At 32.1% G+C, this 13,618-nt stretch overlaps 1 protein-coding gene across 1 annotated transcript in view; it reads right to left on the minus strand.

Annotated features, from left to right (window-relative positions):
• Positions 1–9,503: 9,503 nt before the first annotated feature.
• Positions 9,504–13,618, minus strand: part of LOC107494239 (protein sym-1-like) — a 7,479-nt gene continuing 3,364 nt past the window's right edge. The window contains exons 4-9 of the mRNA XM_052263069.1: positions 13,399–13,486; positions 12,665–12,759; positions 12,260–12,332; positions 12,057–12,149; positions 11,851–11,937; positions 9,504–9,679 (exon numbers count right to left, since the gene is read on the minus strand). Coding sequence (XP_052119029.1) covers positions 9,602–9,679; positions 11,851–11,937; positions 12,057–12,149; positions 12,260–12,332; positions 12,665–12,759; positions 13,399–13,486 — 514 coding nt within the window. The 3' untranslated portion in view covers positions 9,504–9,601. The remainder of the gene's footprint in view (positions 9,680–11,850; positions 11,938–12,056; positions 12,150–12,259; positions 12,333–12,664; positions 12,760–13,398; positions 13,487–13,618) is intronic.

The raw sequence follows: 13,618 nt of genomic DNA on the forward strand, positions 1-13,618 counted from the left end.
TTTCACTGAGAGGATGGGAGGTAGCCACTGACAACGGTGAAACCCTTGCTTAAGCTTGCCATGGAAAGGAGTAAGAAGGATTGGATGAAGACAGTAGGAAAGCAGAGAGACGGAAGGGAAGGCATCTTCATGCGCTTATCTGAAGTTCCTACCAATGAATTACATAAGTATTACTATCTTTATCTTTTATGTTATTTTCGTTCATCACCATATACATTTGAGTTTGCCTGACTAAGATTTACAAGATGACCATAGCTTGCTTCAATACTAACAATCTCCGTGGGATCGACCCTTACTCGCGTAAGGTTTATTACTTGGACGACCCAGTGCACTTGCTGGTTAGTTGTGCGAAGTTGTGTAATGCCATGGTATTGAGCTACCACGTCTTTGGAGCCATTACCGGGGATTATGAGAGTTGTGAAAAAGTAGTGATCACAATTTCGCGCGCACCAAAAGGTCTTGAGCTTTAATGATTGAGACTCGCATTCCACTTAATCGTTGTGTAAGAGCACTAATTTGCTGAGACATTTCCTTATTCTGAGCAAGAATTTCATCCAAGGCATCCAATTCTATGACTTTTTTTCACAGTAGTCCTCTCAGAAGAATATAAGTATTGGTTATTAGCAACCATTTCAATTAACTTAGTAGCTTCCTCTGGGGTCTTCTTCATGTGAAGTGATCAACCTGCAGAATTATCAAAAGACATTTTGGCCATCTCAGAGATGCCATCATAAAATTTCTGCAACTGCATCCACTCTGAGAACATATCTGGAGGGCATTTTCTGATCATTAACTTGTACCTCTCCCAAGCTTCATAAAGGTATTCACCATCTCTCTACCTGAAGGTTTGAACATTAGTACTCAGCTTAGTCAACCTCTGAGGTGGAAAGAATTTGGTTAAAAACTTGTTGATCACCTTGTCCCAAGTGTCCAAGCTCTCCTTGGGCTGAGTGTCTAACTAATATTTGGCTCGGTCCCTTACAGCAAAGGGGAAGAGAAGCAGCTTGTAGACATCAGGGTTCACTCCGTTAGTCTTTAAAGTATTACAGATCTGCTGGAAATTAGATATGAGCAAGTTAGAATCTTTTTGCAGGAGACCGTGAAACTGATAGTTTTGCTACACTAGAGTGATCAACTGGGGCTTTAACTCAAAGTTATTTGCAGCAACAGGAGGTACATCAATGCTATTCCCATAAAAGTCTGGGCTAGGAGCAGTATAAGAGCCAAGAGTTCTCCTTGATTGTTTGGCCATATTAGGAGAAGTTTCTTGTCCCTATTCCTGCTTATTAACAAATAGAAAACAACAAAAAGTGGGATTCTCTATGTCAAAGTGCAGAGATTTCCAGTGAGGTATCATGTGTAAAAGAAATAAATCAAAATAGACTACATAATTAATACTAGAAATTCAAAAATAAAAAAAATAAGCAACTAATTTCAAAAATAAAGAAAAGAAAATTAACCGGAAAAATAAATTAAGGTTACTAAAGGGACACCAAACTTAATTTCTGAAATTAATAAAAAATTTTAAAATAGGTTTAAACTACATTTTTGAAATTCAAGAACAAAATAAATAAATAAAAATTAAAAAGCTAAGAACGCCTAATCTAAGTAATCAAACAACGGTTTGTTGTCAATCACAGTCAATCCCCGACAATGGCGCCAAAAACTTGGTGCATATTTTCTATATCCACGAACTAACCGGCAAGTGCACCGGGTCATACCAAGTAATACCTCAGGTGAGTGAGGGTCAATCCCACGAGGATTGATGGACTGAGCAACTATGGTCGAATGACTCATTTAGTCAGGCCAGCAGAAAGTTGTGATTTGAGGGTTATAAAACATATTAAATAGTAGATTCAGAAAGTAAGAAAGCAAACAATAAAAGTGGTGTGAAATATATGAGGGCAAATAGTTAAGACTTCATAGTTGTTTATTCATTTGGATCCAGTTTTATTACCAACTATTTTAATCATGCAAGATTCATTTCATGGCAAACTGTAATTGAGTAAACCCTAATATCTTAGTAATTTAGTCTCCTCTAACCCAAATCAACCACCAATGTCTTGGTCACTTATTGTAGATTAGAGGGTTAAGTTCAATTCTAGTTTATGGCCACAAAACCCTAATTACCCAAAGCTAAGAGAATTATATGTCACGTATCCCAATTAGTTCAAGAAATTAGTAATTTAGGAGGAATTTGATTTCAAACTGTTGTTCAAGCGAGATAACTCTATTGAGAATCACAAGAACACATATAGAATAGGAGTTATACTGTTGTTCTACCCAGATTCATAAGATGAACAACGAAAGCAATTCTTGAAACTGAATCAATACATTAATTAAAATAGAAAAGTAATAATCTTAATCCATAGAAATAAACAGAGCTCCTAACCTTAACCAACGAGATTTAGTGGCTCATGACTTACAGAGAAAATAGGAGTTCTGAAATTGTGAAAGTGCAGACATCCGAAAAATTTTCCTGAAGGGTGAATCTTTTCTCTTTTATATCTAACCTAATTTAATTTGAAATTAAAATAAAATAATAAATTCTAAGACTAAAATATTTTGTTTGTAAATAAAAATTATAAAAATAAAAGATAAAATAATAATTAATAGCTAAATCCAACTAAAGATGCTTCAAGAGTGAGGTGAGATCCGAATTGCCTGGCGCTAAACGCCAGCTTTGGCGTTTAGCATCCAAAGGAGGCAGAATGCCTCTGATTTTGCTGGGTTGCTGGCGCTAAATGCCATCTTGGCGTTTAGGCCCAAAGGGGCAGCTTCATTTCTTCTCTTTCTTGCATGAAACACTGCCAAATTGATATGAATTTCACCTGAAATACTAAAAATACTAAAACAACTCAAAGTAGCATCCAAAGAGGATTTTAACACCAAAATATAATTAAACTTACTAAATTCTAACTAGATTTAACTAGAAAATAAGCAAAAAATAGATATAAGATACTCATGCATCAAGTAGTAGGTCCAAGTAAGTACAACAGAACCCCATGAGTACTGCCTGTATATCTCGAAATTGACAATCAATGGGATCCATCTAACATGTACGGTGGTGCTAGATTTATCTGATAACAGTAGTCTACTGATCAATCTGAGAATGTAACGTGCATACTATTGGAGTACATCTAGTGTAGCATCTGCAGGCATCTATCTCAGGTGAGCTTTCAACCACGTCATCTTAATGGTGAAAGAGTTGGCTAGTCACACACCCTCCTATGGCTTCTGGCATGGCCCCAACGCTCTAAGTGCCTCCTCAAGCATTTTTCATGTGTCACGATCGCAATAAATCTGAAAATTATGGCTACAATCTCCTACCAGATCCACATACATATGTAAGCTAAGGTGATAAGGAGTATCTTGGGGGTGATGGTACACTCACCCCACAGTACCTGGAACAAATGGGTGGACGCCATCTCTCGACAAAGGCTGATAGGAGTGAGTTGTCAAAGTAAAAATCTCTATCTCAAGCTACATGAGCGAAACCAACCTCCTTTAAATAAGGCAACAATACATCAGGAGGTCACTCTTCTTATGAGTCCCTATTCATCTTTGAAAATAGAACCCACCGACTTTGTGTAATTTCGACATTAAACTCAATTTAAACCACGACTAACAATAATACATGTTATGTAAAACATCCCTAAAACTCTATCAACCATAAATCACCATCCATCTCAATCATAATAAACTACAACAATTGGCCTAAATACAATGATTTCTATATTAAATTTTAACCAATGCTACCAATAAGACCTATTATGTAAAACATCTCTAAAAATATACTAAATTAACATTTATCTCATGTCATACTAATCTACAACATATAGTTTAAATCCAAAGATTTTTACATTAAATTTTAAATTTTTTCTAATCTATATATTTATAAAAATCTATTCCCTAATATATTAAAGTTATTCTAAACTTATAACTATTACCTAACCAACTAACAATTATAATATAAGAAAAAAATTAAATTATTCTAACTTGATCGTTAATGTGGCCCGCAACATGTTTATCTTCATTCAAATGGTTGATGTGGATACTCTGAGTTATTGCATCAACAACTTTTTTTTTCTTTTTTTCTCCTTTTCTTTTCTCTCTATTCTCTCAAATGTCAAAATTTAGCAATTGATGAAAGTGTACGTGTAGAGACTGTTTGTGTTGTTTTATAATTGTCCCAACGATTTCACAAACAACACCTACGCTTTTGTGGGATATCTGTTTCGTTATTATTGTGCTGGCAAGGACTATGCTATAGCGTTCTTCTTCTATTATGCAATTTTTTACTAGGAAATTGTATCTGACTACATAATAATAAAATAATACTTAAAATTATAATAACTTTAAATTTTAAATAAATTAGTAAATATGTTTTTTTATTATTAAAAAGTTCCTAATTTACCTGTTAATATAATTGTTTGATAATTACTAACTAAATAGTACTAGTATATGTTATTAACATTTATTCATATATTTGATCCATATATACATATTGTAGAATGCAAATTCACCATGTATTTTCAACAACTTATTATTATAAGAGTAATACGCAACTACTCAAAGTTTTGGAAAATTTAAAATTAAATAAATGATAGCTAGTTAAATAGGAGTAGCAATAGATATAAAGGAGAGGTTTTAAACCAAAAAAAAAAGACACAAAAAATGACAATAGCCATTTTGTTTAAAATATTTTAAAAATGAAAGTTTAAACATTTCAACTTCTTGATTACTAATTAACTACATTACTTTAGTTCTGACATTTCATGGGCATATAATAAAAATATCATTTTCAATAAATTTTTATGTCCATATTCTCTTCAATATAGTTTTTGGGGTCTATGAATTCTTTTCAATAATTTGACCAATGCCTCAATACATTAGCCACTTTTTTAGGCTTATGTTGGGCCAATCTTAATACTTATATTGGTCAAGATGGTTTCTTTTTTCTAAAATAAAAAAACTTGTAGGCCATAAGTTGGAGTCTACTCCCCTACACTTCATCCACTCCACCCTTCCTTCACTCTCTCCGTTTCAAAGTGAATAACGAATTTCATGACACTAAGAAACGTCGAAGAACTCACTTTCGAAATTGAGTGGCGCAAGGCAATACGAAATTTAAATCAAATCCTTAAATGACTGTACATGATGAAAGCAACCATCATGTCATTTTAGTATATGAGTGTGATGTAATTACTATTGCATTCATCCCACTATTTTTAAATTGAATATTATTTCCAAATCAAAAGTTTTTACAACTCTTTCTCTCTCCCCAAATTTAGTATATGAGTGTTAAGTGTTAGTCAAAGTAATAACTAAAAATAATAAATTTTGTTGGTTATATAGCATTATTTTTTGAAACATTTACTAGTTTGTATAATTTTAAAAATTTACTTTTAATACACTAACAATATAAAATAATTTACATAATCATTCAATTATAACTATTGTTTTAAATGATTATTTACACTATTAATATAAAATATAATTATTTTTATTGACATGTTTTTATATAATTAAATACGTAATTATTTTACAATACATCAAAATTGAATTTTAATTTTAAAAATAAGCATTATAGAATAGGCGTTGTCTATTTTTTTGTTCTGATGTCAAATTATTGAAGCCACTTGCAGCTACAACACTGAGAAGGAATCCTGTTGCCCATTGAAGACGTTTGGGTCTTACTAAGTTCTGACATAAGTTGAATAAGAAGGAACAACCTCAAATTTCCCGAATGTTCGGGTGTAATTCTTTTACTAGTTTTGAATATTTGTATAACCTGTTTTGATTGTGGGTTCCCTTATTTCAATTTATTAATAGAAAAAATAACAACGACTATTCCACTATGTATTATTTTATCATTTTCAGATGAAGTTGCTATTCTTTCACTTGGCTAAATTCAAAAAAGGGGAAAGGAAATAATCTCAGAAAATTTTGGAGGACTGATTAAACTAAACAAATATTTAGAATCACAGTGGAAATTTTTTTTTAGGAAGTAACGAATTTTAAATAACTTAAATTTACGGTTTAAAATTGTAGGACTAATTTAATCAAATTTAAAAAAAAAAAAACAATTTGATCATCAAATAAAAACTAGATAACTAATTTAATTAGTATCTCAGTTTTTTTACTTTTTTTAGAATTAATCAGGACACCTTTTCTGGATAAAAAGCCAAGGTACATTTTTTCTTCCATCAATAACAAAATGATTATGGTGATCACTTTAATATAATCATCATCTTTATAAAGTTGACATGGATATGATCGACGAAAAATGAAAGGAAAGGAAAGGTGTATTCTTACAAAGTCGTGCTATTAATATCTGGTCTCAGACCCCACCTCTTTATGTATATTGGAGCGTATTATTCCGTGCCACTTTTTTCTACTTGTAACTTCTAAGCTAAAGAAAACTTAGGTTGGGTATGGGTTGTATTTTATTTTTTATTTTTATTTTTAATATCTTTTATTTTTAGATTTTATAAAAAATAAAAAAAGAGATAAAAATAAAAAATAAAATTTTATTAATTTTTTTTACAAAGTTTAAAAAAAAATATTAAAAAAATGCAAACCAAACGTATTCTTATTTTTTAATTTTCTAAGACAAACCATATATACTGAGCCACACAATTTTCTAAGACAAGCCATATACTGAGCCACTGAGGTTATTTGATGTGTTACGTCTTCCATCCACAAATATAATGTTATTTTTGACAAGAAATACAGATTGAAAATATTATTAACTTAAAAAGAATAGTTTGACTAATTTATACTTAAAAATGGTCAAATTTTAATGAATTAGCAAATTGTGGTCTTATATCTAAGTTTAATAATTGGAAGGCCTAATAATAAGTAATAACATGTGTAACAAGTAACAACCCTACTTGAGTAAAAGCTCAAATATGTATTTTTATTATAGGTGGTTCTAGTGTATAGATGCAATTCCATAAAAATATAAAGAGATTTTTATTTCTTGCAAGGTTGGATGACATGTGTAGAGGTTGTCTGGAATGAGATGGGTGGTGGAGCCGCTTGCTGTATCACATAACGGGATTTTTTTATTTTTGGTATTTCACATAACGGGATTTATTTATGTTGGGTTTGGATAGAAGTGTTTGGACCTGTTTATTGCATTTGTATGGCAAGCCTAATTAATTAACATTGGGTTTGGAGGGAGATAAGATTTGATATAGGTGAAGTTGGAACAGTATTCATATTGATCAACAGAAAGGGGGGGGAAGCATGGGGATACTGAGAAGGTACTTTTTCCAATGAAAGATGAGGAAGATAAAATTGGAAGGGAAAAATGACGATGTGAGAAGATAAAATGTTCTTGTTTGACCCCATTCCACTATGTTAAAATCCGCATTGCATGTTTGGATTCTCAAATGTGGTTTTATTGTCACCTAATGGCTAATACTAATCAAATTTATGCAAAATGGTAACTACAAAAAAATAGCCATGTCGCCAAACATGCTTGCCTTTGGGGCAGTCCTTATTATTAGCACTTCGACAACTCTACATAATCACGTAGAGAGCAATGTTAAATATAGACACTATTTTAGGCCAAAAATCAGACTTAACTTTACTTCCTCTTTTATTAGGGATCGAGATTAGTATGAATTATGCAATCTTTCCTTTTTTTTAATTATTGTTTTATAATTCTTCACTAAAGAGTCTTGTCATTTCTAACAATTCTCCTCTTCAATCCATACCTTTTTTATTTTTTATTTTTTTGGTATAAACTTCATACTTTTTTTTTTGTTCGAATGAATTGAACAACTCCTAATTCTAGCCATTATATTACTCTCTCACACGCAGCATACACTCACACACATTTAAAAGTATTTACTACTTGATCATCACCAAAATTTAAATTCTAGAGCAACACATTAACAGACAACATATTTAGCCACTCAATCGATATTTAACTAACATGTATTCACTATTCTTCTCACAACCATTAACATGCCAGGATTGTGATTTTTAAATCCATTCACAACCCCATTAAGCCCAATCCCTATAGTCCATTGCCTAAATAGAACGGAGCCCAACATGGAAAATTACAGGGTTAGCAGCTGGTCACGTAGACTGAACCGCAGCTCCATCACAACCTAGCCCTGAGCCAATGAGCCATAGCTCACACGGTATTTTGCCTTCTCTCCATCGTAAAGGTTTTGGATTCGAGTCCTACTAGCTGCAACCGAAAAAAAATTGATAAGTATGTGAGAAGTATGTGGGTGTGTATTATATATCTAGAATTTAAGGTTGTCCAATCCATTAGAGTACTTAAGATTTGGAATTGTCTAATCCATCAAACAAAAAAAACAGTCCGGACAATAATGCAGTAATCTCTGCCATGCTGCGCTCTATCAAAGAGCATAGTTGCACGTGTCAATATGGCGTTGAAGGATCGAGAATATCTTTAGCTCTTTAGAAAAGAGCCTCTGTACGCTATAATCACCTATTTATTACTACTTATCTCTTTATATATAATAGGAGTGACAAGTGTTAAGTTTAGACAGTTATCTCTTGAACTGATGTTCACTAACAGTGTGCTGATTTTGCACACTAGCTTGCCACTCTTCACCTGATTTGTATGATTGAAGTCTACTAGAGATTCTAAAAGGTTCACTGGCTCTCCATTTCCCAATATTCTCACAGAAACAACAATAACAAGTTCAATTTAAAAATTTTAAGACTCTCAAAGCCGCAATCAAATTACATAGAACTTAAGTAAGAAATTCAAATTACAACAAGTTACCGTATTAAATCAACATATTATTAACAAAATTCAACCCAGAGATTAACGCGGGTTTTGATTATAAATTTAGATGTCCAATTTGGATTAACTGGAATTCTAGAGATCCATTTAATTCCAACCTCAAATTTCAGGGACAAAATTGTATTAACTCATATTTGACATGTTAAAATTAAATTGTAAAAACCACAATAAAGGTGTATTATTATTACCTTTTTTTCTTTTTGTTCTTAAATACTTAATTGATAAAAGTGCATCATTGAGAACACTTTGATTTCGCCCATTTTTAAACTTAAAAGGTGATGACTATAACTAAAATATCAACAGTTAATCTTAAAAAAAAATAAACAAAAAGTCTTATGAGTTTTTTTTTTGATTGTTTTCTTTTTTTTTTCTTACAGTATCCCTTAACCCGACAGGCCAAATACTAATCTGTTGCAGTACTAAGCTCCATTTAAAGATTTGCCGCTGGCCAATGGGTTGCTGCATGCACAAGACGGGATTCGAACCCCAACACTTACTTAAGCGGACTAGTGAACTAACCACTAGACCAACCCAAACTGTAGATATGAAATAAACATGAGAGCCCAACCCTGCTTTGCTTCTTGTGCTTTCTGACATTCTACTTCAACTAAGCTTTCATATGTAGACTTGTTCAATTGTCCCTTGGTTCCTGTTTTTGCCTTTGTTTTTCTAATTTCTAGTTTAATGTTTTTTTTTTTTTGTCAAAATCTTTTGCTTGGTGCCTCACTCATATACATTAGAATTCCTTAAATAATGAGGCTAGTTAAATTTAGGTCCTCTGTATTCGCTGAACATGAAGCTTGCCTATTTTTGAACAACTTTGTGCGCCTTAAATGAGAGAATAACATTCCATACCAAAGCAATAACATTAGCAGCAAGGACCTGAAATCGTTTCCACATGCTTTTTTTAATCTCAGCAGTAGAAAACGTAGTAGATCTAAGAACATTGAAGAAAACTTTATGTGCGACAGCCAATGAACCGTTTGGGAAAAATATCACTAAGTGTCAAAATTTTGATAACTCCAATTTCAGACGCATGATAACTCCTCAATGAAACTAATTCAAGAATAATGGCATATTGATATCATGCTGATTTGTGTTCGTTATGCCAGGGGTACTGAGGCAGCTTAAGCCCCAAGTTGAAACAAGCGTATGTCAATAGGTGAGTTTAGGGTTGAGAGTTTAAATTAGTAGGGGAGTGATGGTTAGTTATTTTGTTAATGGAGGCTTGGTTTGGTAAAGCTTTTCCAAGAGGTACTTGTGCTTTTAAAAAGTACCTCATTTTGAATTTGGTGTTTTTAAAAGTTAGGGGTGCTTTTGAAAGCACCTAAGCAAGAGTTTTTCAAAACTGTCTTGTGCTTATCAAATTTTATTTATTTTTCCGCACATATTTCCCACTATTATATTGCCATTGAAATCCTCGTATATTTCTAACTTCTCATCCTAACCTTAACAAATTTTAATACAATCTTCATATATTTTTTATTTTTCAACCTAATTTTCACAAATTTCAACACAGATACATCTCTATCACATATTAGGTATGAACTTCTATCTATTTATATTATTTTTTTGTGCGTTATTTTTGTATTTTTTCAGATAATCCATTTACTGGTCCCGCGGATCTATCATGTTTGTTTTTTATCTGTTCTTTAAAATGTGAAGATGTTGACTTTGTTTATGAAAACCAATCATAAAATTTTCCTTGCATGAACATTAGTCAAAATTATAATAACATGTATATACATATGTAAATATAGATATATAATCATAAGAGTAGTTTATTTGAAATGTGTCCCATCTTTTGTGATCGGTAAAGGTGAGCCAATATATATAGGTGGGTAATGGTTGTACCCAGTACTAACATTAAATTACATACAAATTTTATTATTGACTAATGATAACTCTATTTATATTAGTACAGAGAGTAAATCAAGTAAATATTTAAACTATTAGTCTCTAAGTGATAGTTTCTTGGAACTATGGAGATGGTTCGAAATAATATAGCATCAAGTTTGATTGGTGGAAAAAATTAGGTTATAGTGATTTAGGTAATTTAGTATTTTTAATGATGATGTTTAGGATAAAATAAATTTTTATGATACTTATATAAAATTTTAAAGTTAAAACATAAAAGAGTTTATTTATTATATTTACGTTTATTATGAAATTTTTATTTTAAAATTATTTTATTTTAAAATATTATATAAAATTTTAAAGAATTTGAAAGAAGAAATTATTTTTCGTTATAAACATGTTTATTATAATTTTTTTTTAAGTTTTAAAAGCTGTTTTACCAAATACAATTATGGTACTTGTGCTTATTAAAAGGTAATTTTTTTAATTTGATTTTACCAAACAAAAGTGCTGCAGCTTTTAAAAAATTGTATTTTAAAAGACAGCTATCATAAGCTACTTTAAAAAAGTATTAGCTTTACCAAACTAAGCCAAAGTGTGATGGGATAGCACAAAGCTCATATAGACGAGTATGGACAGGGATTACTCGCAATAAGAACAAATTCAGGAATGGTTTCAGTCCCCCTGGGTGTACGGCAAAATATGATTATGTTCCCGCAGCTTGAAAATCTTCTAAGCCCCCACACATAACATCCCTGCTTTCATTCATAACCATTGCCGTTCATAGTGAAATGATAAAAAGAGTCGGAATAAAAGTGGGCGGTTGAGGATGGAAATTCAGTTAGCATGGTGCAAATGCATTGTGTGAAGAGAACTGATATAGGACTTTCAAACTCCTACCAGCCATCCAAACAAATTGCAAGATGAAAAATAGAAATGTTAAAACAAAAATGTCGTCATCGTGTAGGATGTTCTTTATTGTTCAACTAATAGACGGGTTATGTGATGCAATTCACCAAAACTAAAAAGTTGATGCATTTTGAAATCTCATTAGATGCAATTGACTAAATACAGAAAGGGGGCGCACTCAAATGAATTTGAATAAAGAACAGTATTAAACTAGCATTCGTAAGCAACGATTTTAACTCAAACAAGTTTCAAAGTGATATATATATTGTTTGGTTAGTCAGCCTAACCTGGAATTGCTGCGGAACAAATCTGAAGTTGAGAAATTGAAAAGGTATCCATAATTGCCAGTTTGCCACAACAGAAGAAAACCACTCCTGCAAAATGAAATTTGAGGATGAATACGCACTTTCCAATGCTACAATGGAAATATCCCTCTTTGTATACACATTTTACATGAATGTACAAGCTAAAAGCCTAAAACCATTAACCACACCTGTTTAAGTTTGGGGATAGCTTGTGATGGCCCTCCCTCAAGTGTGACCAATGTAGCTAAGAAAACCGCAATGAATACGGGGGAAAATAAGAACTGCAATCATATTTCACCATGCTCAGAATTAAAATACCAAACTCAGCACACAGTTAATGATTGATTAGTAACAGTACACTGTAGGGTTGGGGCCGATGGAATTTTCCTACCTGATCAATTACAAGACGCAAAAGTGCACCCAATGCTCCAGGTAGTGTAACCAATTTACTTAGATACAAGTACCTGAAGATTCAAAGCAAGAATCAGGTAAGATAATGAATTAACAACTTTGCCTTTATCAGGGCTTGAGGGACCATGCTAATATACAAGGAAATTATCCTAGTAAAAAAAAAATTAATTGGGGAAATTAAAAATTTGAAAATTTATCAACACAAAAGCACTGCATTTCAGAACAGAACCATAACTTAAAGCACGATAATTGCATTAGTATTTCTGAAAGCATGATAGTTGCATTGATATTTCTTAACATTAGTTAAAAATTGATCAAATTCGAAAGAACATAAAGAATTAGTTGAATTTCAGGCATGACTATAAAATGGGTTCGAGAACACTACCAGAAATGCAATGTTGGACCTACTAAGACAAAACCAAGCAGAGTGAAAATAAACATCCTCTTCAAGTCCAAATACCGCACTTGGTCTATTACAAGCTACGAAAATAAATTGAATATACTTAGAGAGTGCATACAATCACAAATTTTCAAATAGAAAATTAAGCATTGAATTTTAAAAGATACACATCAAAAAATCAAATTCAGATGGATGCCATGTTGACCTTGATAATGAGGATTTGCTTAAATTGATAAAATAGATAAAATTCAGAAAGCAACAATATGAATGACAGAATAAAAGAAGATATCACAACACATAAGGCATAGACAATAATTAGGTTAGCCCGTAGCATTCCACTAATTAAACTTCAGATTCCTCCATGATAACATCTGATCCCCATGCAGAGCAGTAAAAAATATTGGCAACACCATAAGTTGATATAAACCATGCACAAAAGAAAAGTACAGATTTCTTCACCTTCTTTCTTTTTTTTTTTTATAATAAAGTTGTTAGCCATCATCTATTCGGAATAAATAAGCTTTGAATTCCTGGAAACCTTTACATTATTCAGTCCTTTGTCCACATACCATAAGGTAGCAATGCACTTGAATCATGCCTCCATGGCGTAGAATAAAGTTTCTATAGGAATTTATCTGTATGTATCTCATGCATTTCATGTCATAAAGATATGGAAATGCATATGCTTCAACAAAAGAATAGAAACAGGGACAGCATACCTGGCATATCAAATCTCCAATTAGTGTCAAAATTGCAGATGTTATAGCTTTTACTGCAACAGGGTTTTTTCCAAGAACAGCCAAATACCTGTGGTGAACAGGTGAAGTTATGTTAAGATTTCCAAAAAAATGAAAAAAAAAATCCCCCTGAAGACTGAAAGAAGAACCCTTTGAATCTTTAATCATTTTGCTTCAGTGATCTGTATTCTCTAATGCTCAG

This window comes from Arachis duranensis, chromosome 6 (genome assembly GCF_000817695.3).
Source record: "Arachis duranensis cultivar V14167 chromosome 6, aradu.V14167.gnm2.J7QH, whole genome shotgun sequence".
NCBI lineage: Eukaryota > Viridiplantae > Streptophyta > Magnoliopsida > Fabales > Fabaceae > Arachis > Arachis duranensis.